Below are 27,462 nucleotides of genomic sequence, written 5' to 3' on the forward strand. Positions count from 1 at the left end.
CACTATACATTTTGTAAGATAAAGTAATTTCAATTAAACATTTGATTCTGTGTCATGCAAAGGGTTTCCAGATCTCTTAACAGTGTGTGGTCGGCAGGACATTTAAGAAAATCTTCCTGGTTTCTTTATTTCTACCCATGACTTTCACTTTTTTTTCATTCTTTTAAATTTAAAATAATGTGATTTAGGTTCATAATTAGGCACTGGCTTGCTCCAGGAATGAAATCAGAAGAGAGTATCCATCTTTCTCTGAGGGGGATCTAGATGATTAAATGTGTGGGGCAGTTATTGTTCAGTATGTGTATGCTGAACTCAGTTTTGTGATGCTGAAAATGCTGTACATATTCAGTTGAGTGAATCATAGCTGAATTGTCTCAACAGTCCTGTTTTTATAATATTTATTAAATTATTCTCTATAAAGTCTTAAAGTAAAATACTTCATACTGAACATTTAAAATACTAAATATACTTTTAATATAAATGCTTTGGCTAAATATTAGTTAAGATTGATTTTTATGGGCTGTCTGGGTGGCTCAGTTGGTTAAGTGTCTGACTCTTGATTTTGGCTCACTCAGATCATGATCTCACAGTCATGAGATTGAGTCCCACTTTGCGGTTGACAGCACGGAGCCTGCTTGGAATTCTCTGTCTGCCCTCTACCCCCCCCCCCCCCCCCGCCAGCATATTCATTCTCCCTCCCTCCCCCCCCACCTCAAAATAAATACTTCCTTTAAAAAGTCTAACTTTAGGGGTGCTTGTATGGCTCAGTCAGTTAAGTGTCCAACTTTGGCTCAGGTCATGATCTCACAGTTCTTGAGTCTGAGCCCCGCATCAGGCCTGGAGCCTGCTTCGGATTCTGTGCCTCCCTCTCTGTCTGCCCCTTCCCTGCTCACTCTGTGTCTCTTTCTGTCTCTCAAAAATGAATAAACGTTTGAAAAAAGTTTATTAAAAAAAGACTTTTATATTTACTTTTGACTATTTTAATATAGCTATGGATCTGATTAAATAACTGATTGCCTATGACTGATGCGAGTTTCAAATAACAGATTTTATGAGTTTATAGGCTGTTCCTGAGAGTTAGGATGGAGAAGTACACTGGCATTTATTCATTCATTCATTAGAACTCAGTCATTTACTATTTAAGGATAAATAAGTATGATGAAGTAGAATATACAAAAAATTGCTTTGTGACTTCAGGAAGGGTTAGTTTATTTTGAGTATCTTATTTATTTAATAGTCCATCAGCTCCTTATTTTACACATAATAATCTGTAGCAGGCCTGACACTTGGATGGTGTAGGATAAAGATTGGATGAGTTTCTCACTGCTGTTTTGTGACCTTATTTAATTTTGTTGTCCAATACCCTGTTTCTTTTCAGGTGTCTTTTTGAGGTTACAATTTAAAAGGATCAGTTTCATAATGAACCGTATTCTAGAATTGAGTATCTTTGAAAGTGGACAGACTCAAGTCTGTAGACTCTATGTAGTTTTATTACAACTGTGATGGAAACCTCTAAAGCAGGATTGCATTAAATTTACAATTTTTTTTTTAAATGATACGTTTGTTTGTATGTTTCTCTTCATTGAAAAACTGAGTTCTGTAAGGCGTGAGCCAACTTTTACTTCATTCCTACTCTCAGCACAGCGCTTTGTCTGCTTTAGGAATACACTTGGCATAAGGGTGACAATAAGGTTCTTTCTGAGGATGTAAAAGAGCTAGCTGAAGTAGGATGACAGCTGGAATAATACTTTTTAAAATTTGAATAATTCATCCTTTTCCCTTAAAAAAATGTTACCCTTGATTCCAGAAATTGACATAGCACTATGATCAGTGGAATACACCAGTTCATAGTAATTTGAACAGATAAGAACTTTTTTGCTCTGCGTGTTTGGTGTTCTTTGTGATGACTTTTTAAAGTGTATCAGCAATATGTACTTAGTATTAGAACTTTTATATGCAATAATTTATATCAGTTTGGTTCGTATTTTTCTTTGCCCCGGAATATACTAGGTGATGCTGAAACACCACTGATCACTGGTTTAAATTGTGATATTGATGGCCTTAGCTTATCGGACCCAAGCATTAATTGAAAACCTTTGCATCTTAGGTCTTTGAGTGCCAGTGTTTATTATTTGAGTGTCAAACTGAATGATAAAGGGAAAAGAATAGTTATTCTGTTTTCTTTGTTTCACTTGGATTCTACCTAGCACATCTCATTTTGGGAAATTATCCTGTTAATGAAATAGTTATGAATTATTCCCCTTACAAACAGATATCCACGACTGGTCAAATTACGATTCAATTTCACATAATTTTATAATGGTATGGGATTGGTTGTTTTGTCTTTTACAATCATTTGGTTCAACATGCTTTAAAAATTGGCTATTTAATATCCACTGTGTGTACCAGACGCATTGCAATACATTACTTTGGGTCAAGATTATTTTAGCAAGATACCCTCCAGAGCATAAATCACCTAATGTACCATAGTAACATCTAGACAAGATGTCTTGAGCCGAAATAATCAAAGGAGTATTTATCTTTATCATTTGAAACATTCAGGCTGTTAATTGTACTCTGAGTTAATTTTGGGGGAGAATATCTTTTTCTCTATATGAAGATAATTGCTACTCTTCTTCCATAGTTTCTCATCTCAGTAAGTGGAAGTATTGCTGATCCAGATTTCCTAAAAGAAACCTTTGATTCTTCGTTTTTCCTCTTTCTGTGTCCTGTTGGTCACATTTTGGAACCCCTGTACTTCTCTCTGGCTTCAGTGCCACAGCCCAGGTTTCATTTGTCCACTAGATTACTGCAGCATCCTCCTATTACAGTCCCTTCCAGTCTCTTCCTCATCTCAGAGCCAGGATGATCTTTTTGTAGTGTAAGTCTCTTCATTCCGCTACCCTGCTTAAAACCTTTCCGTGTATTTTCTCTAAGTGATGCTGTCAGGGTCCTTCAGAACATGGTTTTTGTTTGTGTTTCAAGGCTTACTTCAGTGTTTTGTTTTTCTTTGTTCATCCAGCCTTTCCACGACTGTTACTGCTCACTAGATTCCTTACGTTCCCTGCCTTCCTCCCTAAAACATTTGTGTTTTCACTCTCCCCATCCATCCTCGCAGGTCTAAACACCAGTGATGCTTTCTTCAAGATGTATTCCCATACTGCTGAATTTGGTTAGGGTTTCCTCTGTGTGTGTCACTGGAAAATTGTTATTACTTCCTTGTTTGTCTTTGTTCTTTTCTGCGACAGAAGCTTGATATGCTTAGTCACCACTTTTTCCACAACTTAGGGCAGTAATGGTTCCTGTCACATGGCAGCCTGCTTAGGTGTTTGTTAATTTGTGACTTTTAAATATACTGTGACCGCTGCATCATAAAGAGACCCATGATGTGGCAGGACAATCAACATAGGCACATGATGTTAGATACACCTTTATACTGAAGAAATGTCAGTATATCCTTTTTAAATAAAGACCAAGAAAGTACACAGTCTAGGTCAAATCTGGCCCACTAGCCTTTTATGTGAACCACAAGCTAAGAAAGGGTTTTTTTTTTTTTTAAGTGCTTAAAAAGAAGTTAAAAGGAAAATATTTTATGTTACAACTTTGTCATATGAAATTCATATTTCACTGTCCATAAATAAAAGTTTAATTGGAACATGGCCAGACTCATTTGTCTACATCTTGTTAGTTGCTGCTTTTGTACTATAACAGAGATGAGTGGTTTTAACAGAAACCGTATGGGTGGCAAAGCCTAATATATTTACTGTCTGACTCTGCAAAAAATGTTGACTTCTTTTAAAATAATTTCCATGACATGAGAACATATAAATATAATTAGGGCATAATTAAGTTAGTTGTCTGTTTCCTTTTTTCCCTCCCTCTGATTTCAGGGCTTAAGTATGTCCATTAAGAGAATATCATTTGAGTTCTGGAAACTATATTCCCACCTCTCTGCTTTATATATACCTAGATCTTTTTGAAACTTGAACATTGCAGATTAGATATTGAGAAAATGGGGACTTCAAATTCTACCAGATTATGTAGACAAAACCAGCATAGATGTCTTGTCCCACATCCAACTTTCTAAAATCATTCTTTTCCTAAATAGTATTGAGTCCTAAAATGTTCTGTTTTTTTACAGTTAAGGATAAAGAGGAAATAACTTTTTATGCTATTGGATACAGTCAAATAAAATAGGATGCTACAGCCCTTTTATAAATTTTGAATCCTTTTTTGCAAATATGTTATCCTGCAGAAAAATAGACCCAGCCATGTTTTGGTTGTGTAATCTATTACTAACTATTGGAAAAACTTTGTTAGGGTTTATTATTAGGCAATATAGAACCTTCATTTTACATCATTTAATAAAATCAAATGGTTTTTACAACATTGTTTACATTTTGTTTAAAAATATTTTATTGAGAAAATACTTAATTAACTTTGTTTTATTTTTAGGGTTATATCCTGTGTTGTGACCTCATGGTTTAAGTGGGAATAAAGATGAGTATAAGCAGTGATGAGGTCAACTTCTTGGTATATAGATACTTGCAAGAGTCAGGTGAGTACTTTCATAAAGTAAATAGGCCTCAAATTATTTTAATATTCTCAAAATAACCTTTTATGCATTTGAAATTTGTATCAGTCCAAACTGTTGAACTTTGTATGTTTCCTTAATGTCTGGACTGCCATTTTAAAGCTATGTGTTACTGCATGGTTTAACTCTCTGACTCTTTCAAATATGTTGGAATCATGTCAGGCAAATATTTGTTAACAAATGGTTTGGCTTTCAGTGTTCAAAGACCATTTTTATAAGTTGTTACGAAGTGAGATTGCACACGGTTAGTAGGAACATATAAACTCTCAGGTACCATCAGTTTGATAATGTATATTTACAGTCCTCCGCTAAATGTTACTGATCCTAATTGCAGTAACTAAATTAACAGTAATTTTTCAGAATGCTTTCATAATCATTATCCCAATTGATTTAGATTATCCTTGACCTGAATTCTACTAACGTGTTTATTGGCAGGTGATTAATAAATATAAATCATTGGAAGCCTTTTATAATAAATATTAAATAAATCAGTGATCATTTTAAAACAGATTAAGAGGCATTATTATAAAACAGAAGGAAGACTACAAAGGAAAATGTGGGATGAATTAAGCAAAAATTGTAAAAGTAGAAGAGAAAAAAATCTTGAGGGTGGATAGGGCACAGGACGTGGGAAAGATTGACGTCAGTGGTGAGTTCAGATTGTTAGTATGAGATGGAACTATTTGGTAGTTGAAAATACACTGGAGAGGTTGAATTTTAGAAATCATAAAGTTGGAATGTTGTAATTGTAAGGTGAGGCACAGTGTATAAAAAAGTAACTATGGTAGTGGCGTGTGAGGGAGGACAGGAAGGCATAGAGTAGGAATTAAGCCCTCAGTTTTGGTTTTGAAACTACAGTTAATTCTTCTTACAGGGCTTAGTAATTGTCCTGTTTCATACGAGGAATGCAAACATGGCTTTAGATCTTAGACCCCACTGCTTGCTGAGCTGTTCTCAGCTGCACTCTAGTTCTGAGCTTTGTTCTCCGGTGGAGGTTTTCTATTCGCAGGCACGGTCACTGCTTCTCTCTGGCCTGAAACAGCTGAGAAAATGATGTCTAATGAGGGCCAGAAAGGGAAAAAGAGAGAAGAGACTAAAAGTAACCAACTAAGGCAGAATAATTTGTTGTGAAGCTTTGAAATGGAAAGATCTTGTTTTGTTTTCTTTTTCAACTGGCAAGCTGGTATTGAAGGCAGATCCAAAGACAATATCCACTGAATATTTTGAGGACGATTAAAATGATTAACGAAGTGGAAAAAGTAGTGACCCGACCTGGTGATTATTACATATATAACACATATGCCTTGATACAACGCACGTGCCTTGATACTATTATTTAGTACCTTTGTCCAAAATTGGAAGAATTGTTAGGTCAAAACAAACTCCTGCTTTTTCTGTCTTTGAATCTGACCACATTTAAGCCAGAGCTTTTGAGGCTTTGGACACTAAAGGAGAAAACATTGTGAAGGATCAGTGGATGAGGAATGTATGCAGTGGTTCATTAAGTGTTTTGTAAAGGCAATTGCTCCGGTTGAATCTTAAGGAACTGCTGTTTTGGGAGATGAGCTCAGTCACATCCTGTGATGAGATGAAATAGGTCAAGGTGGAGTTAGACATGTTAATGAACACTCAGATTTTATTTGCAAACAGAAGCCCACAAAGTGATAATACTCTGAATTAATTTCTGAAAGAGTATCCAACGGTTAAATATTATCAAAAGTCTTCTTAAAGTTGCCTGTGTTCTCAGAGAAAACCCTTTGAAATTTCATGTTTTAAGGTGTTTTATGTTGCAGTAAAAATAAAGCAGGAATTACATTTTAAAAAACAACCTCATGTGGTAGACTGCTGTTTATCATATTAAGTCCTTCATAATTGTTTACTGTGTTCTTAGTTGTGCTTTGTGTATTTAGAAAGGTTTATACTTAACAGTGTACTGGTAATGAAGTGTGATGTTAAGCCACATCTCTCGACATGTAAACACCAGTCCCTTTATTAAATTTGTAACTTCCTATTTACATTATGATTTATAGGAGAAAATCAGATTCAACTAATGACATTTTGACTTATGGCAGTTTTTCTAGGAATGCAACTTGCCATAAATTTAAGAACCGCCTATACCAGAGTTCTAAAGTTTGATCCTCTGACCACCTGCATCAGGATCACTTAGAGAACGGCGAGTGGGGCCCAGGAATCTGCATTTTACAAATGCCCCAGGTGATTCTTAGGCATAATAAAGTTTGAAAGCCACTGGTCCATATTAGGTGTAGGACAATTAGAACTTGACAAGAAAGTTGACAACAGGTATGTAGCATGTTCACAATATCTTGAAAGAAAAATTATATTTAGTAATTATTCAAGATAAAATAGAAAGCATGAAATGTACACATTGAGATTTGGAGTGTGAGAATATCTCCTAAACAGGGAGCTGCCACTAAAAGTGGTGTATTTCTATTTATAGGCAAGATTTTGCAGGAATGAGGAGGCATGTTTATATCATGAGGATACCATGAGACATTCATTTGAAGTTACTTCCGGAAGTAGGAAATGGGAAAGAGTTTAAGAAATTTATAGTTCTGTCAGCTCAGATCAGGTTTCAGATGGAGCTCAGAATCTAACTCGTCTTAGCACTTGAGACTTACTCCAAAGCTGTTTCTTGGTTCTGATCTCTAATTAGACATAGAAATGGCCATTTTTGCAATTGATTCAATTTTGGAATCCAGTAACTCCTTTTCTGGGTGGTTTTAGGTGTATTTCCATGTACTTATCACTGTTAACTTATAAGAGATAATTACTGAGGGTCAGTCATTAAATATCTAAGAAATATGCAAGTTACTTTAAGGCCATAAGAATTTCTCTTCAATGATTTAAAGCAATACAGAAGGAACTAGAATCTTAATATTGCTACTTTCCCTATAAAAGAGTACTGTATTGGATTAGGAGATAGGAAGAAAAGAAATAATCATGACAAAGGAAGTGTCTGTGAAAAGACCTTCAAAGGACTGGTTTGTAAAGACTACCCACTAAGGAAAGTAAAATTCTTTTCTTGCTTGTCTCATTACTTGGAAGCTCTCAGTCAGAAAGTCCAAAAAACACCTTATGAAAGTTTGTGCTGTTTTGATAGGTATATAATTTAGAATAATGTTTTTCAATAAGAACTTCTAATATTTGCTTTCTATAAACAGTGTTTAATGTTGACTGGACTGTGGTATCCATCCCCAGAGAGGATAAAACCCCTTAAATTGTTTTCATCTTAAATACTTTTACTATGTGATGATCATCCTATTATGACTATTATCAGCTCTAGAAGATATTATCTATTAAAAGCCCTTCTCCTCTTCTCAAATTATGTAACTTTTGATTTTTTTCCCCTTCATCTGTAAACACTTGTTGAAAAGGGATTATATTGTGATATTCAGCCGCATATGTTTTATAGGCTTTTGTTTGAAATAAATCATCCTCCTCTACTCATTAAAACTAATTAAGAGGAAAGTATATTTATTGTAGGATATTTGTATTAAGTATTGGAACTTTTTTTTTTTTTTTTTTTAATTCTGTCTCCAGGAAGTTCACCCTAAGCAAATTACTTTGGTATCCATTTTGTACTTTTGTGAACTAGACTTAGGCTTTCATATTCAATAAAAATTTCCTAGGGAATAAAATTTTTTCTCTTTTGAGATGAAAATTGAGTGTATTTGACAGTGTAGTACCGTAAGTAATGATTGACTTGATTATGCAGTATGCCCCATTTAATTAGCCTTCGCCCAAGGGCATTAATAATTTGATTGCCCTAATAACTCACATCTAGCAACCATATGCAGAATAAGCACAAAGAGGTACATGCTAAGTGTGTGGAACAGAACTTGATGCGTTGTTAACTTTAGAAGATTTAAGGTGGTTTGGACCTTTTAAATTTCCCTCTCCCCCTTTTTTCCCTTTTCCTCTTGTACATCACCTTTGACTCTCGTGTAGTTATTTGCGTGTTTATTTTTTTCCTAGAGAAATTGTACCTGGCAGTCACTTGTGACCGTTGTGCTACTGTTTTTCTTGTTGCTCTGTATAAGATGTAATTTTATTTTGCGTAAATTGTGTATTTGGTTTGGGGGAGAATTCTTGATTCTAGATAAAGCTGTCATCTATTTCAGGTTTAAGAGCTCAATGACATTTCTGTTCGTGGTGTACTTGATATTTTGGACACTGTGAAACAGTTGCATTTTGTGATTGAAGACTAACTGGAAAATGCAAAAGCAATATGTCCTTACCACTGAGCTATTTTTTAGATTGTGATTCTGAATGTTACAATTTTTTTTAAATCCTCATGTTTTTAGAACTGAGGTTCATCTTGCCATATAGTCTCCATTTATGAGAAGGTGATGATATATGTAAGCTCAGAGTATTTGATTCATGAAACATCATCTTGTCTTTCCCAGCCCCCTGCTCCACTGTTCACTAACTTTTTCAAGTCTCTCTAGATAGAGAGGCTTTGTACCATACCACTTTTTCTGAGATGATGCTTCCGTGAGATGTTCTAGTATTTGTTTATAAGATCATACACACTTAATTTAGACATCTAAACATAGTAGGCACAAGCTAACCAGAATGTTTATGTATAACATTAAGGTTCTGATCTATAATACCAAAGAGCCTGTTTGTTGGTTCTTTTCATTTTAATGATTTTGTGTTAACCCCTACGATGGCTAAGAAAATGTTAGCAAATGACAGTGTAGTTTCTTTTGATTCAGATAAAAGTAAATGAGCTATACAAACATTCCTTCCTCCATATCCTCCTTCTGGTGCCACTTTATAAACAGACTTTAACAACAAGGCTGAATGGAGTCAGGTTAAACTGGCTATCAGTGCCACTAGCTGTGAAGGCCTGGAGTGAGCAGAGCTCAGGATTGGGTATGTCCACTTTTACTCTTCTCATTTTTATGAGTAAATGGCCGGCTGCAGAAGTGCAAGTTAGGTATATATAATTTTGCTTTGTAATCAAATCAAATATGCAGTAACATTGATTTGTCACATAGAATTATTGTACACATGACTAATTAACAACAAAAAAAATAAAAACAGCAGGTTGTCAAAAATAGTGGTAAATTGTATACTTTGAAATCACTTTTTCTCTTTTATAAGCTGAATGACTATTTTTTGCTGATAGAAGAAATTCCTATTTACACATCAGTACTGACATACTTGTTAAAAGATAAATGTCCTTTAATAGTTGCCAGAGAACTATTCAATTTTAATAGTAATCTTGTGGGGTTTTTTTTTTTTGTTTGTTTGTTTTTTTTTTTTTTTAGGATAGCCTAGCATAGTGGAAGGTATAGGGAAACATAAATTGCTGATGGCATTGTAGATTTGTACAATTTGGGGGCAAAACAGTTGAGCGATTGTGAAAACTTCCTATAAAATGTTCATGTTCCCCTCAACTTTTGAGGGGAATTCATTCTAAGGAGAAAAAAGTATATACATGGCAAAATCCTATACACGTAGATATTTGAGGAGAGATTCCTAAGTAGTAAGCATTTGGAAAGTCCAAATACCCATCGATGGGATGAATAATTTACTACCTGAGTACATTTATTGTCTGAATAGTATGATAATATTAAAATTATTTCAGAAAATACAATTTATATGGGATGTTCATGTTTTTATATATATATATATATATATATATATATATATATATATATATATAGACAAAATTAGGGCACAGAATTGTGTAGCTTGATGTGTTATATTGTGATGGGAGGAAAACAGTGTATAAAGGAAAAAAGGAAATATAAAATATTAACAGTTGCATTTGAGTTTGCTATTGTAATTTTTTTTTCTTCTCCACGTTGTCCTTTATTTTTAAAGTGCTGTATCTCAGTCTTCAACATGCAAGATCCTCTATAGCATTTTCCCCCCTAATTCTTTACACCTTTGTAAAATCTTTAAGCATTTAAGTATGGAACTTTTGAATAAACAGAAGTCTGGGTCTGTAGGGGACAGTTGGAAGTGAATTTGGGGGCAAGGAAGTGTATGGTGATGGGAACAAGGATATAAGTTTCTAGGTTTTTCTTACCTGAAGTTTAAATAGGATCTTGGATAAATTAGATTTTCGTTCTGGACTGTGTTATGATAACAGTTAAGCTTTGTTTGTTGGTTTAGACAGTCCATACCATAGCCATAATGTCCAAGGCCCATTTTCACATTCCTATTTGCAAAGTACAGTTGGCATGCTCTGGAGGACTAACATGTCTTTGAGATTACGATCCCTGTCATCCCAAGGGAAAGCACTCCTTGTAACAAGCACTGTATAGCAAACAGTTGTTTTGTGATCTTGTTTCTTATGTGGGAACCATGTGTAGTCTCATGAGTGACCATGCCTCCCTCACTCTGGCCACTGCTTGTCTTCATTCCTGAGTTACTGTATACTGAACCTAATGGTTTTTAGCCTTATTCCCTTCTGGAGTCTCTTCTGCCTCCCAAATCTTAATCACCGTAGCAAATTTGTAGAGTACTTGATTACAGAGGTATTATTTATATCAGATTTGTTCTCACTCCTGAAAAGAAGGGATGCTATTTTAAGCAGTCAAGCCAGACTTCCAGCATCTCACAGATTTAGGTAGACCCTCTTTGCCTTCTATTCTGTAAATCAAAAGTTGCCCGTGGAAAAGTATTTCCTGCGTATATATTTACAGATAAACGGAAATCTTTTTTGGCATAACCCAGTTCAAGTTTTAGTTTTACTTAAGTCCTATGCTTTTTTTCTTGGATTCATAGATATTCTGATGTGCCAAAATACATTATAGTAGAATTGCATTCTGATTTAACAAATGTCTATTGAGCTAATGCTCAATAAATTAGGTAACATTCTAGATGTTAAATTAGGTAACATTCTAGATTTCTAGGTTCTAGTTCTAGGTTCTAATAGTCGTTCCTAGGAGACTAGGCCCTAGTAAATGAAAAGATTTACTAGGCATAAACTCTTCAAGCTGCCCAGTCTAGTAGTTGCACACATGCATACAGTCCTGCACACACACAGGATAACCATTCAGTGTGGTAAATACCATACATACACAAATTTTAGGATTAGCATAGAAGAGAATGATCCACCCCTCTGGGGTAGTGAAAGGAAGGACTTTACCTCCATTCAGATAGGAGAAAAGGACTTTGGAACATACAAGGTACAAAAGTATGAGATAGCATTAATGTATTCACAGTGTTACCTGTAACTGGCAAATACTTGAATTTAATGTGCAATGGGCAAAAGGGTGGGGGTGTGGAATTGGGAAGATGAGTTGGGAGAGATAGATAGGGTCAGATTACAAAGGTAACTGTGTGTCATACTTAGTTTGGTCCTTATTAGGAAGGTCAAAGGGATCATTGAAAATGCCCACATAAGGAGTGATATGATTGGTTTTGTTTCACAGGTAATACTCTAGTTGTAGTGTGACAGATGGGCTGAGCTGGAGAACAAGGAAAGGAACTTAGGGCAGTAACTGTAGGCAAAAGATGATGGGGACTAAACTCCAGGTTCTAGCAGAAAAGGAAAGCTGATGACAGAGACCAGAGAGGTAGGATTGATAGAATTTTGTGAATGGTGGAACATCAGGAGCCCAGGTAAAACTTAGGATGACTTTGAAGTGTAATAAAGTAAGGTCAAATTTCTAAGGAAAAACAAGTTTTAAGGAGAGGAATAAGAAAAGTAGTTGTGTGGGGCACCTGAGTGTCCCGATGCATTGGGCTTTGTGGTGACAGCTCAGAGCCTGGAGCCTGCTTCGGATTCTGTGTCTCCCACTCTCTCTGCCCCTCCTCTGCTCATTCTCTCTCTCTCTCTCTCAAAAATAAACACTAAGAAATTTTTTTTAATAAGTAGTCTTGAACATAATTTTAAGGTGCCATATAATGCTATGACTAGAAATAATAAAAACTACGGTTCAATTCCACATTTATTGAAGCAGAGGGTTTTTAATTATGGACCATTTTTAGGGTAGACATTAATGAGAAGTGTCAAAACAGTGCTAATAACCCCTTCAGAGTTATTTTCTTACTATTTGAGAACATTGTGAGCACAATGTGTGATAACTAGAGATGGATGTAAGGACCTTTGATAGTTTCTCTCCTGGTCTGACAGAACAAATTCAGGATATATGCAATATTTCAGCCGAAAATTGACATTGTTCCACCTGCAACTCTTCAAGCTTGGACATAAGCTTGAACTCTAATTTAAACGGGGTGTAAATATGATGATTTTGATGGTTTAAATTGTACTCGTGAATTAGAGAGTACAAATGTCATGGACTTTGCTAAAATTTTGTGAGGCTTATGAAAATCACAACACTTTAAAAATGTTGTGAATGAGATGTCTTAATGTTTCATGCAGTACTAACACCACTTTCTAGCACCCTGAGTTGAAACCGAACAATGATGTAATCCTTTATTTTCCATTAGTAAACAGGAGCTCACTCTGTCTTCGCTTTATCTTTGACTACATTCTAACTTAATTGTTCCATAGGAGCAGCAGAATGTAGTAGTTACCTCCATCGTCTCTGAATGGATTTAAATCCTTATCCTCTTAAAGAACATGTGATCTATCTATCTATCTATCTATCTATCTATGCGTGTGTGTGTGTACATACACACACATACACACACAATGAAATATACTCAGACATAAAAAATGAAATCTTGCCATTTGCAACAATATGGGTGGAGCTAGACAGTATTGTGCTAAGCTAACTCAGAGAAAGACAAATACCTAATATGATCTCAGTTGTGTGTGGAATTTAAGAAATAAAACAAATGGGGAAAAAGGAGAAGCAAACCAAGAAACAGACTCTTAACTATAGAGAACACACTGATGGTTATCAGGGGAGGTGGATGGGTAAAGTAGATGATGAGGATTAAGGAGTGCACTTGTGATGAGCACCAGGTGTTGTACTGAAGTGTGGAATCACTGTATTGTACACCTGAAACTAATATTACACTGTATGGTAACTAACTGGAATTTAAATAAAAACTTAAAAATAAATCCTTATCCTCTTATGGCTGTTTTCCTATCTGCTGACTCAGATTATAAAATAATAAAACTATATATGTGTGCATGGTATAGAGCCTCCATACATGGTATTGTCCATCTTGAAGTCTTGTTAAATCTTTAAGCCACTGGGCTGTTTAGCTCCCCCTGTTTACGACTTACTGCAGAATTTAAGGAGGAGTGTGTATAATTAAAAACAGGACTCTCCAACCTCACTGCCTTATCTTTTACCATCTCTTTCCATCCTTCCCGGCCTTTATTCTTAGCCTTCTACCCTGGAAGCCTGGAATCTACTTATATTCAGGTAGTTCTGAGTTTCCTAATAGGGACAATGCAGAATGATGCTCGCTTTCATTGATATGTTTCTTAGTTTCATTGCTGTGTTTCTTAGCCATCTCTGTGAGCTCAAATTAAGCTAAAAATGTGGTTAATAATGATCTTGCCTATGGGTAAAATCATGAGTTAAAGTCTCAAGTAATCTTTTTTCACTTCTCACTGTGGGTTGCAGGAATGGAATGGCTAGGTGTTTCAAAGAGGGAAGGAAGGAGCCAGGAGGACAACTTTAGGTATACCTTGTCTACTGACCAATTAAAATATTTCTTAGCCACATGCTTTTTGTGAGTCCAGAGTATTTTATTATACACTGTTCATAAGTGCCACAAGAAGCCTAAAAGTGGAAGCACAAAATGCAAAAAGACAAAGAATAGGCACTAAAAAAAACTAGGGTAGGCTAGGCAACAGTTAATTACATAGGTTAAATCAGTTTAAGACACAAGTAAGCCCATATGCATTTAGTTTACTTAGTATGAAAGTTTCTTAACATTTCATATAATGTAATTGAATTGTTTAAAATACATTAATGACATTTGATGATGGGGTCTGAAGGATGTTTTAGTAAAGAGAATAACCTCACTTGGGTCTGTGATTTTACTAGAATTTTATGTTTGAGTTTGGACTTGACTTTCATAAAAAGCAAGACCAACATATAGAGATTTTTATTATGTGTTTTGGGTTTAAGTATTTCAAATTAAACTTAGAATTTCTGGTGGAAACTGGATTTTTACTTGCCAACTTTCATTTCCTAAAGCTTTCATTTAGATGGGTTATTACTAAGTGGCAAAGAATTAGTTAAGTGTTTTGGCACTTAACTCATGCATACAGTGAGATTTAAGCATAAAAATTATCTTCATTTTTTATATTAATTTTAATTGGCTTTTTATTTCCTAAGTTTGAAAAACTGCAAAATATTGGATTTATATGGTGTTTGACAATTTGTATGTAGAAATTTAAATATACTACAGAAATATTAAATGTCACCTTAATTTATCTTGACCTAATTATCTCGAGTGAAGCAATAGACTCCCATGATTTCCAAAGACTTTTTCCCCTGACTTTAAAGTTTGATGCTATTTTTTTGAGGAAAATTATGTGCCATGGCTCAATTTTATATGCACTATAAGTTTTAAATAGTATTTTATGTAATTAAGGCAAAAAGGTATTTTATGTAATTAAGGCAAAAAAGGGAAATACATAAAAGTTCCTATGTTTGGATTTTGGTACTTCTTTTGTGTAAAAACATATTTAATCTTAGCTAACAGTTTGGGATTTCAAATGGATGGATTATGATTTTGAAAGATTACAGAGGTCATTCACTTGTGTCCTATAGCATGTTGCTACTGAGAGAATAAATTCTTATACCTTTCCTTTTGCTTTTAGGATTTTCTCATTCAGCATTTACCTTTGGTATAGAAAGCCATATCAGTCAGTCTAACATAAATGGTGCCCTCGTCCCACCTGCTGCATTGATTTCTATCATCCAGAAAGGTCTACAGTATGTAGAGGCAGAAGTTAGTATTAATGAGGTAAGGAAATATTATTTCAAATACTAACTCTTAAATATGTCCTTAAGTCTGATATCTTGTTTGTTCATTCATTATCTGACTTTAGCTTTACTAGGTTGACACAATTGAAGGGTGTTGTTCTTTATGTCACAGTCAGGTTGAACAGGCAAGGCATGTTGGCTCCCAACTGTAAGAACCATCATCTCTGGCTTATTTCCCTGTCTATGGTTTCATAAGTAAATAGTAAGAAATAATTTTCTTCAAAGCAGCTACATTTTGCTGTGGAATGCTGACACCATAATTGATGGTCTGAAGAATTACAAAACCTCAGGTTATTTGCTTATACCTGATTTTGGAAGGCAGTTTATAATTAAAGCCATGTCTTGATACTATTGCCTAAGGCCCATATATAGGTGGTTTAATTTAGGTGTCAGCCAATTATGACCCATGAGCCAAATCCTGCCTGCTTGCCTGTTTTTGTAAGTTTGATTGGAACACAGCCACACTCATTCACTTAAATATTATCTTAGCTACTTTTGTGCTACAGTGGCATAATTGAATCATTGTGACAGAGACCTTATGCTCTGCAAAGCCTAAGATATTTACTGTTTGGCCTTTCACAGAAAAAGTTTTGAAATCCTGGTCTATTTAGCTGAAAATTTTCATACATGGTCAGGATTTATAATATGTGGAGCTCTTCATCGTATTTTCATGTTTGCAGAGATTAACATGCTCCCCCTTCCCTTTCACAAGTATTTTTAAAACAAGCATCCATGGTTTCTATATCAATATTCATTAGTATAATTATGTGGTATACTAATATTGATTTCATTATTTTTGTTTCCTAATCTGTATAACTGAAAAATCCACTAATACTAAATTAAGTGTGTCCTCATTATCTTTTAGTAGTTTCCGTCCCAAAGTGTCCTGTATTGTGGAGGGTAATAAACAATTTCCACCAGTGGCCAGGGATAAAGTCTCATTTTATCTGAAAAATAAATGTTTTGTAGATTGTAATATAGTACTCTACAATGTATCTTCATTGGAATTAATATTTTTAAGTTACTTAAATTAAAATAAATTCTCCTACTCCTCAGATACTCCATTATAAGTGACAGCTCAGAAAGAGGTGCTGTGTTTTGTAACTCCTAGCACCCCATCACACCACTGTAGATTGTCGGTTAGTGCATGTTCACCAGCTTACGTGAGTCAGGCCTTACATACACATATTCCCAGCTAATTTGCCCAGTTTCTATTTCTGACTTGTTCTGTGTCTCTTCTTGTGCCCGCTGGAGAACTTTTTTTTTTTTTTTTAATTTTTTTTAATGTTTATTTTTGAAAGAGAAAGGGAGCGAGAGCTGGGGCAGGGCAGAGATAGAGAGGGAGACAGGATCAGAAGCGGGCTCTGTGCTGAGAGCAGAGAGGCACATAAGGGCTTCAAACTTACGAACCGTGAGATAATGACCAGAGCTGAAGTGGGACACTTAACTGACCGAGCCAGGTGCCCCTGCTGGAGAACTTTTTATTAATTGTGAGCTACCTAATATCAGTGAGAGGAGCTTTAGAAAATTATAGCAACTCCATAAAATTACAGAGCACCAGTCTCAGAGTTAAATGATGGTATTTCTCAAATGTTAGTGTTCATAAGACGACCCTAGAGAGCTTGGTAAAACCACGGCTTCCTGAGCCCTTTAGAGATTTTGATTCTGTACATTCGAATCTACATTTACAACAAGCTGCCTGGTGTGATGGTAGTGTCATTGTTCCTTGGATCACACTTCGAATAGCACCAGTTAAGAGATCTCGGTTGCCATTGACTAGCTGTGTAACTTCAACAAGTCTTTTAAACCTTATTGTGCTTCCATTTCAACATTAGTAAAATGAGATACGGCCAAATATCTGAAGTCTATTTCTTGTCTAATATTTGAATCAAATCACAGGAAGCTTTCGAGTCCAACAAAACTATTTTAAAAGTTTTTAGTTTTAAGGATCCATTCTCCTGTGGCACCAAGTCTCTTACCATTGTATGAACTATTTCATATTGGTCATTACTTTTCGCTAACGGAATTTTGGAATCTAATTAATAAACATTTTATCATCTGGGCCTACTTTTTATTCTTTCATTATCTCCGCTTTATCTGACAGCATTTAACAGTATGAACTAGAGGAGGAGGAAGATTTAAACACCTATTTGCAGTTGCTTCACCCTAAATGTGTTGTCTTTCATATTTCTTTTCTCACAATTTTCCAAATCCAGGATGGTACCTTGTTTGATGGTCGACCAATAGAGTCTCTGTCACTGATAGATGCCGTAATGCCTGATGTAGTACAAACAAGACAACAAGCTTACAGAGATAAGCTTGCACAGCAACAAGCGGCAGCCACCGCAGCTGCCACAGCTGCCACAAATCAACAGGGATCTGCAAAAAATGGCGAAAACACAGCGAATGGGGAGGAGAATGGAGCACACACTATAGCAAGTGAGCTGAAATCAGAATTTAAAAAGTTCCCTTTCAGAAGAAGTATCTGGCTTTTATGTGGATGTCTCATCTTCTAAACTGAAGTAACATCATCTGTTTCGTTTATGCCAACTGTTTCCCTAACTTATATCACAATTCAGATTTCTGTTCCTAAAGCTCCAGAAAGATAGATTTACTTACATGGATTTTTTTTTTTTTTAAATATTTAGAAACCATTTTCTACTGTTAGGTAAATTTTCTCGGCTTTTGATTTCTAAAGAAAATTTGTAATGCAGTCTTTAACACACACAGTAAAACTCTGACGTGGAGATAGAAAGGCACCTCTCATGTTATATGAATGATATCAGCAACCCCTACTGGCAGAAACTCAGAATAGTGTTGGCGTGGATTATATTTAGCTCAGATCATTTTGTCATTTTAGCCATGTTTGGCTCTAACCTTGTTGCAGCCTTTCTCCCTGCCTCTCCCCCACCCCAAACACACACTCATCTTTATCTTTTAAAAATAGTATGGTCATACTTAACTAAAGATATACTTAACTTGTCCTCATGTGACAAGTGCTATGTAAGCATTTTCACCATTACCTGACAGTTAAAAAACAATTTAAAAGTTACATATTATAAAGGAGGTATTTGCTGGTTAAGAATTATTTTTCCTCCTCAGGATGTTGTAATATTACCTAACTGGTATTTTCCACTTATTTCTGCTGACATAGATAATCATACTGATATGATGGAAGTGGATGGGGATGTTGAAATCCCCCCTAATAAAGCAGTTGTGTTACGGGGCCATGAATCTGAAGTTTTCATCTGTGCCTGGAACCCTGTTAGTGATCTCTTGGCATCAGGGTATGTTTCTCAAAGTGAAACTAAATGTATTTTTAAAAATATTGTACTGAACTATTACACACTTTATAAAAGCATTACTTACGTTTCCAGGTTTTTGTTGCTTCTTTGTGGTCCTTTTGCCTTTGTAAATCGTTATTTCTTCGTAAAGAATCTTAGAAGTTTAAATCTTTGAAGTAATCTTAGAAATTTTAATTAAGCTTACTGCTTAAGAAGGTGGCCTAGGGCCCCCAAAATGGAGACTAAGAATACTCCTGGAGATGGAAATCTCTAAGACTCTAGTTTTTATTTGTCTTATTAATAATAGCATATAAATATGTTGCTTTGGTTCTGGGATACTTGAGAATGTCATGAGATCGTAAATAATCTGTTGCATACTTTATAGGTCTGGAGACTCAACAGCAAGAATATGGAATCTTAGTGAAAATAGCACTAGTGGCTCCACGCAGTTAGTACTTAGACATTGTATACGAGAAGGGGGGCAAGATGTCCCAAGCAACAAGGATGTGACATCCCTAGATTGGAATGTGAGTATCACTGTTAACCACGATGAATGTAGTTACTAATGTACTTAACCTCTCTGAACCTCAGACTAATGGCAGCTTGTGTCCATTTGTCCACATGTTTTTGAATTTCACTAATAAGAACAACAAACTAGGACTCCCCATTCTGAAGTGTGGTGTTAAAAAAAACAAAGACTGGCCCTCCAGCAGTCAGACCGAGGTTCAGCTTGCAGCTCTTCAGTTTGTCTTGCAGCAGAACCTTTGTAAAACTGGTGGTGGCCCGCTCTGCATCATCTTCCTCACGTGGAAGGTACAAGTGGGATAATGGTACCTGTATAAACGAGTCAATAGATGAAAGTCAACAATAGGCACGTACTAAATCCTTAACTACGAAGTCCTTTGCTGGGGGATGAGAGAAATTTACATTAAAAAAGCATGTTCTTGTTTTTCTCATTTGCTATATCAACTGATGAAAACTTGATTGCCTGCCTTTTAGGGGCCATTAGTCTAGGTCACTTCCAGGCTTCATTCAACTGTAGCGGTCTTACACTTCTCTGATTCTGTTTGTCATTCCACATCTTTCAGAGATAACTTGACTGTTCTGACTTAACCAGAAAGTTTGAGCTCCTAGTTGATAAAGCTTCACCCTTTCATTTTCACATACGTGATTAGCAGCTTCATTTGTTTCATGCCCATGATTAATTTGTGAAAAGTTAGCATTTTTACAGTTCTGTATCTTTTCCATGTTGCCTTTTTCTTTCTGCATCCATTTTTTACCTACCCTCCCTATTCTAAGAAACATCTTGGACTATTTCAGTATTACCAAGCATTTAATGGGGTTCGTGGCCCTTTCCTCAGCAAATGAACACCCTTTCCTCCTCTGGCCTCTGTTTGACAGCTTTTTGTGCAGCTTTCCAAAGTATCTTCCAAATCTCATTCCAATGAATGAGGTCTGTCTTTAAAAATGATTGCTCCAGCTAAAGTTTTCAGTTTCTTTGAAATTCTCCCAAAACTCATAGCTACCTTTCTTTAGTGTTGTCTTCCAAAATTTCCAGCAATATATTTACCCTTTCCCTCCTATGAAGTTAACAATTACAAAAATGAAAAGAGGTTTAGCATGTCACAGTATTGTTTGGTTGTAGGGTCAGGACTAAGAATTATCTTCTCAAATGGGACCTTATTTTTATATCTTAGGTCAGAGGCCTTATCGCCTTGATAATGTTATTTGGTTCAGAGGCCATATGTTAATGAAATTTACAGGTTATACTAAGGATGGTTAACAAATGGTTTGTTGAGCTTGGTGATTCTGAACTGCAAGTTACTGTTTTTAAAAGTGTGGACTTTTCAAACATGCATTATTCACTATGAACTTGAATCTTCCACTAAAAGGGGAAAATGTTATCCTTTAAAGTATACTTTTCCTACTGTAGTGGTCCATGAGCTAAGACATTTGGGCACCAGTAGTTTAAAAGAAACTTCCCATTGTGTGGAGTCTGGAAATAAGCTTTTGCTATTGGTTTCAACATGCTCCTTCTTCCTCAGATAGAACCATAGAGCCAATTCCTGGCAGGACTGAGTCTACAACCTCTAGAACCAGCATCTGTTTGTTTCTCACTTACCTGTACGTAACGTATGGTTTGAGAGGTCTGAAAAAAGGTGATTCTTGCTTTCAATTCCCTTTCCAAACACCATCAAGAAAGCACTTGAGTAAGGCAGGATTTCATTCTGTGTCTTCAGTAGTGTTTACTAATCCCAGTAATAGTCTGTTTCATGCACTCTGTAACTTGCACTTCCGTAGATCTGTCCTTCTGTTGTACCATTCATCAAGGTCAGACACAGCGAGGGAATATAAGATTAGAGAAATTGGTATGGATTTCTCCTTGTGGTAAAGTAGTTCCAGGCAATTGTACTCACTTCATTAACTATAAAGTCAGCCTATGCTCTTTTCTGGCTTTTTTTTTTCTTGTATTTATTTATTTATTTTTTTAATAGGATCTCATATTGGGAAAGAATTAACAAAGGAAAGAAACATTCAGTGATATTTAAGTATCTGGTCATCTGAAACAGCAGTGTTGTTTGGCTCACACACAATACAAGCTTCATTTAGACAGTAAAAGGTTTAGAGGGAGGGCCATATAAAAACTTCTACTTATAACAAAATGTTTTAGCCAATTTTGCTTTTTACTGTTAAATCATTATTATATGATTTTGATGTCCTTCCCAGTCTACCACCCTACTCCCATCTTTCATCATGTGCACCTATGAGAATACTGGAGACCCTAGCACGCATAAAGGTAGTGATGGTCCTGCCTCAGAGTGCTTCCTGTCATTCTTAAGATTTGGATATAAGGCTCACACACTGACTGAATGCTGATTAAATAAATACTAGCTTCACAGCAATAAAGGGTGTTTTGTAGGTCTTTGGTAACATTCCCAAATAGGCAGTTTGGGAATTGGCAAACAGAAATTTTGAGGCAGAGAATGTCAAGGATCTGCTATTCCTAAGGTTTAAATATGAAATAGTCTAATAATTAAATGCAGTTTTTGGATTATATAATTGAAGGAAATGTGTTTCTCTGACAGAGTGAAGGTACACTTCTAGCAACTGGTTCATATGATGGATTTGCCAGAATATGGACTAAAGATGGTAAATGAAGCATTTGTCTTTTCATATATTGTTGTTGATCTAAGTTTAAAGCTTGAAGTAATTTTAATGGGTTTTTTTGTTTGTTTGTTTTTTAAATATTAGGTAACCTTGCTAGCACCTTGGGGCAGCATAAAGGCCCTATATTTGCATTGAAGTGGAATAAGAAAGGAAATTTCATCCTAAGTGCTGGAGTAGACAAGGTAAAAGAACATTAAACTAAGTTTTATAAAGGTTAATGTGTTACAGAGTATAACCTAAAGTATTTTCTTCTGCTAATCATATAAACAACAAAACATTCATATATGGGAAATTCAGGTATGAATTTATGATGATAATAGAAATGCTCTTAGATTTTCTATCCACTTATTCCTGAATTTACTCATAAAAATGCCATTTGTTTTATTTTTTTATCTTTGTGACCATGCCTCGGTTTTGGTGGAATTTGTGGGAATAATGAATGTCATACCTCCCATACTCTGCTTCCCTTCTCTTGTTTCTAGTTTATCTCAGCTATGAAAATAGCTCCGGAGTGATTCCATGAGAAATCTTAGAGCCAGTCTGTTAGCTGAACTGCGGGTGTTTAATTGAAAATGTAAGAAATGCAGGATCTTTCCAGCTTTTTTCACCTAGCTAGGCTGGAAAATATGGATAGGTTGAAAATACAGCCTTCTTGCTTTCATTTTCCTAGGTCAGCCCCTTTACCATACCTCCCAAGGTGAATAGAGGTTTAAGATTATTTTAATCCAGGGGCACTTGGGTGGCTCAGTAGGTTAAGCATCTGACTTCTTTCAGCTCAGGTCTGAACTCACTGTGAGTTCAACCCCCACGTTGGGCTCTTATGCTGACAGTTCAGAGTCTGGAGCCCACTTTGGATTCTGTGTCTCCCTGGCTCTCTGACCCTCCCCCACTCGTGCTCGCTCGCTGTCTCTCTCTCTCTCTCTCTCTCTCTCTCTCTCTCTCTCTCTGTCTCTCTGTCTCAAAAAAAAATAAAAGATTATTTTAATCCAGGAAAGTATATGATCATAGTTAACTGAATGAGTTGTCAGAAGTAGAGAGAAAAAAAAAAAAAAAGGGAAGGAAAGTAAAGGAGGCCAGGAATAGGAGGGAAAAGTTCCATTAATAACCATTGCCACTGTATGATGCTTTACATCCCCAGAGTTACACTAGTAATGGGAGGGTGTTTAAAGGAGTTCTGAATATATATCCACTCAGATTTATTTGTCATACTTGCATATACTATACAAGACGTTGTCTTCAATCTTGTCAAAATTCAAGCTGCCGTAATGTGTAAATGTGAGCTTTAAAAATCTTAGTATTGAGAATTGGCTGATGACTTTATCAACCAAGAATTTGCCTCCTAATAGCTAAAAAGGTAGAAAAATTTTTTACACTAAATACGCTATTGCAATTGAGTTTCTAAAGCATTGTAATATAATGTCTGGTATTTTGTAGACAGATAATAATTATTTGAAGTAAGTTGACTGATGAAAAATCACCAGGGGAAACTGAAACTACTTAATAGTCATTTTCCCCCCACCAAAAAATGAAATATACTCTCGTACTATTGGGGATAAAGTAAATGTTAAAAATTAAATTCACTTTGACATTTCCCATTGTTTTAACATAGTTAGGCATCTTATGTATGCATCTGTCATAAACACCTTTTAACATTACTCTTAATATATTTTCCTTTTCTTTTCTATCTTAGACTACAATTATTTGGGATGCACATACTGGTGAGGCCAAGCAGCAGTTTCCTTTTCATTCAGGTAAATCTTCACAATTTCCATGAGAACTGGAGCTTTCTTCTGTTTTTCTAATTAAACATATAAAGGGATATAATTTACTTAAAATCTTGAAATATCAAATATCAATCTTGTTACTAGTCCTTTGAAGAGTTGATGTTCCATGACTTTCAGATTGTTAATTGTCAGGGGATCATCAAACGTCTTCTGTGAAATGTACTGTTAAAAAAGCGTTTGCAGCCTAGTGCAATTAGATCGGTATTATTTAATGGTGAAAACATAGATTTTTTAATCAGGCGGTCTAAGTTTGAATGGCAGTTCCACCCCCACTTAACAAGCTTTAAGACTGAGGAAGTCATTTAAACTTTCTGAGCCTCATTTTCTCTATAAATGAAGGATTATAATTATACTTATTTGTTATGAGGATAAAACTAAATAATGTTTAGGAAAATAATGTATAAACTCATACAAATTAAGGTGTTGTCATTTCTCATTTTGGACTCGTTTCTAAATCGGTCCTCCTGTGTACATGAAATTAAAAAAAAATAGGTTTTCCAAGCATTGTTGGAACTTTGGTACTTTGGATGGATTTCTCTTCTAAAAAATAATTTGACACTTAAATACAGTAACTCTGAGCTGACCTCTCCCACCCCCCACCCCCACCCCACCAACATTCTGTGCTCCTACCTCCTTGATACATAGCCATGCACCAGGTATACAACTTGATGAGTGGACACGGCTGGATTTTAGTACCAGCTCTCCCTGGCTTTGTGCTTTTCTCAGGGAGTTTCCTGATGATAATTACTAATATTAAACAAGATGCCTAATAACTACAGTTGACCCTTGTTAACAACACAGGTTTGAACTGTGCAGGTCCACTTATATACGTGTTTTTTTTTTTTTTTTTTTCCAGTAAATACAGTTGCAATACTGTAAATTTATTTTCTTTTTTATTATTATTTTCTTAGCATTTTCTTCTCTCTAGCTTTTTATTCTAAGAATACAGTATAAAATTCATACAACATACAAAATATGTGTTAATTGACTGTTTATATTAATTGATAAGGCCTTTGGTCAACAATTAGGCTATTAGTAGTTAAGTTTTGGAAAAGTCAAAAGTTACATGAGGATTTTCAACCGCATGTGGAGGGGGTAGGTCAGGCCCCTAACCCTTGTGTGGTTCAAGGGTCAGCTGTATTAGAACAGTAGTGTTACTATTTTACTTGATTTAACTGCTGCTTTGATGATTTTGTTGTGATTGGGAAGAGTTTTGTTTTGAAAGGTAACTGAAGGTAACTGGTTATTTTCAAATCTTTGGTGACATCCTTTTCACACATAGCCAGTAGCACAGCATCACCTTTAAAATTAAAACAGCTTCTGACATTTTGGCTTTTTGTCTTTTCTATTTAGTGTGACTAAACAAGCCAAATAAGGTACAAAAATGACTGTTCTGTAGTACCTAGGTAACATAATTTTGCAAGCATCATTTTAAACAATTCAGCTTGATTAAAGCTTACCACATTTACACATCAGTTTTTGTTTACCTGTTTTACTTCCTTTTCAACCTTTGTTTCTAATCTTCACCCAGATAGATTTCTCTTAGGCCTCTGGCTCTTCCACTTAAAAGTTTCTCCTGCCTCCTAAGAGTGATGAAAAGTTGAAATAAGTTAAGTGTTTGGTACTGTTACTAGCTACTATGTAACCTAAACCACCTTTGTGTTAGAGATGGTGCCCTTAGTAGTATACATGATTCCCTTCAGTCCTGGCTACAAGCTGATGAGGTAGGTGGCATTGAAGTCATTTTACAAGTTAAATAGGCTTTTTACCCATGATATTCTTTCTTGCCATGCATTTTTGTCTTTTTAAACAGCTTTATTGAAGTATAATTGTCATAAAATGAGCTATACACAGTTAAATTGTGCAATTTGGTATGTTTTGACATATGCATATACCATTGAAACCATCACCACACTTCAGATAATGAATACACCTGTTAGTTTCAGAAGTTTCCTCCTGCACCTTTGTGATCTCTCCCCTCTATGCCCAGACAAAGCCACTCATGGCCTTTCTTCACTACATGTTCGTTTACATTATGTAAACGGAATCACACCGTATGTATTCTCTTTTCATCTGGCTTCTTTCCCTCTGTATAATTGTTTTGCATTCCCTTCAGTTGATGATTGATATTCCATTGTATGGATACACCACAGTGTATCCATTTACCTGTTGAAGCAAATTTGGGTTGTTTCCAATTTTTTGGGCTACATAAATAAAACTGGTATCAATATTCATGTGCAGGTCTTATGTGGACTCATGCTTTCATTTGTTCCATGTAAATATCTAAGAATAGAAAAGCTAGATCATACAGGAAGTTATATGTTTAACTTGTTAATAAACAGCTGAACTGGTTTTCCAAAATTTACATTTTCCAAACTGGTTTACATTTGCACCAGAGGTGGATATTCTAGTCCCTCCATGTCCTTGCAGTACTTGATAAGTGGTCAGTGTCATTAATTGGAGCCACTCTAATCAGTGGGTATTGGTATTCCACTGTGGCTTAGTTTGCATTTTCTAACGACTAATGATGTTGAGCATCTTGTCATGTACTGTTTACCATCTGTAGATCTTATTTGGTGAAGTGTCTGTTCAAATCTTTGGACCTTTAATTTATTGTTTTCTTATTACTGAGTGTTGTGAGTTCTTTATTCTGGGAACAAGTTTATCAGGTATTTACAAATGCTGTCTTGGAGTCTGTGGCTTCATTTTGCATTGTTTTACCAGTGTGCCTCTGTGCCAACTCTACTTCAAACAAAACCAAACCAAACAAAATGTCCCTCGAAGATCAGGAGTTATTAATGTTGATGAATTTCATAAATTATTTATTCTTTTATGTATCATGCTTTCAGTGTCTATCTAATTTGCTTTTTGTTTGCTTGATGTGGAAGTTAAGGTCACTGATTTGAGACCTTTCTGCTTTTCTGATATGGATATTTAGTGCTATAAATTTACTTCTAACTACTAATTAGTGACATCTCTGTCTGCATAGCTCTCTCTTCCAGTAATGTCCTATGAATTCCAGCTATCTTGGTCTCCCCAGATTCTCAGCTTTATCTTCAGCTCAGGAATTGCATTGATCTCTGCCTAGAGAGATTCCTCTTTCCTTTGCCAAGACTTGGACACCCCCCCCCCTCCCCGACCCCATCCCGAATTTATGAGCTTGGGCAATTTTTTAAGAGCACATTGGTGGTTGGTTTCCATTTTGTCAGGAACCACTGTCTTTCATTGCTTGAAGTCTGGTGTCTTAAATTGTTATTTCACATTTTTGTTCTGGTCGTTGGGCAGGAGGTAAATTTTGTCACTATTACTCCATCTTGACCAGAAATAGAAGTCTACGATGCTTTTTAAGTTACCATATTTTAATTGCTGTGCTAAATTTTCTCAATATACACTTTTGCATAAAACATAAATCATGATTACAGATGAGTTGCAATGAGTGACCATTTCATACCCATTAATATGGCTATAAAAAGTAATAATGTTCATGAGGGGGTGGAGAAATTAAGGCCCTGATACTTTACTAGTAGGTTTGTAAAATGGTCACTGTGGCAAGCAGTACAACAGTTCCTCAAAAAACTAAACATACAATTACCGTGTTATGATCCAGCAATTCTGCACCTAGGTATATCTCCAAAAGAATTGAAAGCAGGGACTTGAACAGATTCTTGTATGTCAGTGTTCATAGCAGTATAGCAATAGTAGCCAATAGGTTGAAACAACCCAATGTC

The 27,462-nt window shown here is 35.6% G+C and overlaps 1 protein-coding gene across 13 annotated transcripts in view; it reads left to right on the forward strand.

Moving 5' to 3' along the window:
* The window catches only part of TBL1XR1 (TBL1X receptor 1), a 177,567-nt gene that overhangs the window by 130,676 nt on the left and 19,429 nt on the right, over positions 1-27,462 (forward strand). For 9 of the 13 annotated variants that reach the window (XM_042954621.1, XM_042954617.1, XM_042954616.1 and 6 more), the window contains 9 exons: positions 4,456-4,558; positions 15,333-15,478; positions 17,715-17,937; positions 18,653-18,785; positions 19,168-19,309; positions 19,428-19,595; positions 21,869-21,932; positions 22,035-22,132; positions 23,641-23,701. In XM_042954621.1, the coding sequence (XP_042810555.1) occupies positions 4,501-4,558; positions 15,333-15,478; positions 17,715-17,937; positions 18,653-18,785; positions 19,168-19,309; positions 19,428-19,595; positions 21,869-21,932; positions 22,035-22,132; positions 23,641-23,701 (1,093 nt within the window). In that variant the 5' untranslated portion in view covers positions 4,456-4,500. Of the gene's footprint in view, positions 1-4,455; positions 4,559-6,666; positions 6,809-15,332; positions 15,479-17,714; positions 17,938-18,652; positions 18,786-19,167; positions 19,310-19,427; positions 19,596-21,868; positions 21,933-22,034; positions 22,133-23,640; positions 23,702-27,462 lie in introns of those variants that run through there. The other 4 variants (XM_042954625.1, XM_042954626.1, XM_042954624.1 and 1 more) reach the window with 3 other exon arrangements.

This window comes from Panthera leo, chromosome C2 (assembly GCF_018350215.1).
Source record: "Panthera leo isolate Ple1 chromosome C2, P.leo_Ple1_pat1.1, whole genome shotgun sequence".
Lineage (NCBI taxonomy): Eukaryota > Metazoa > Chordata > Mammalia > Carnivora > Felidae > Panthera > Panthera leo.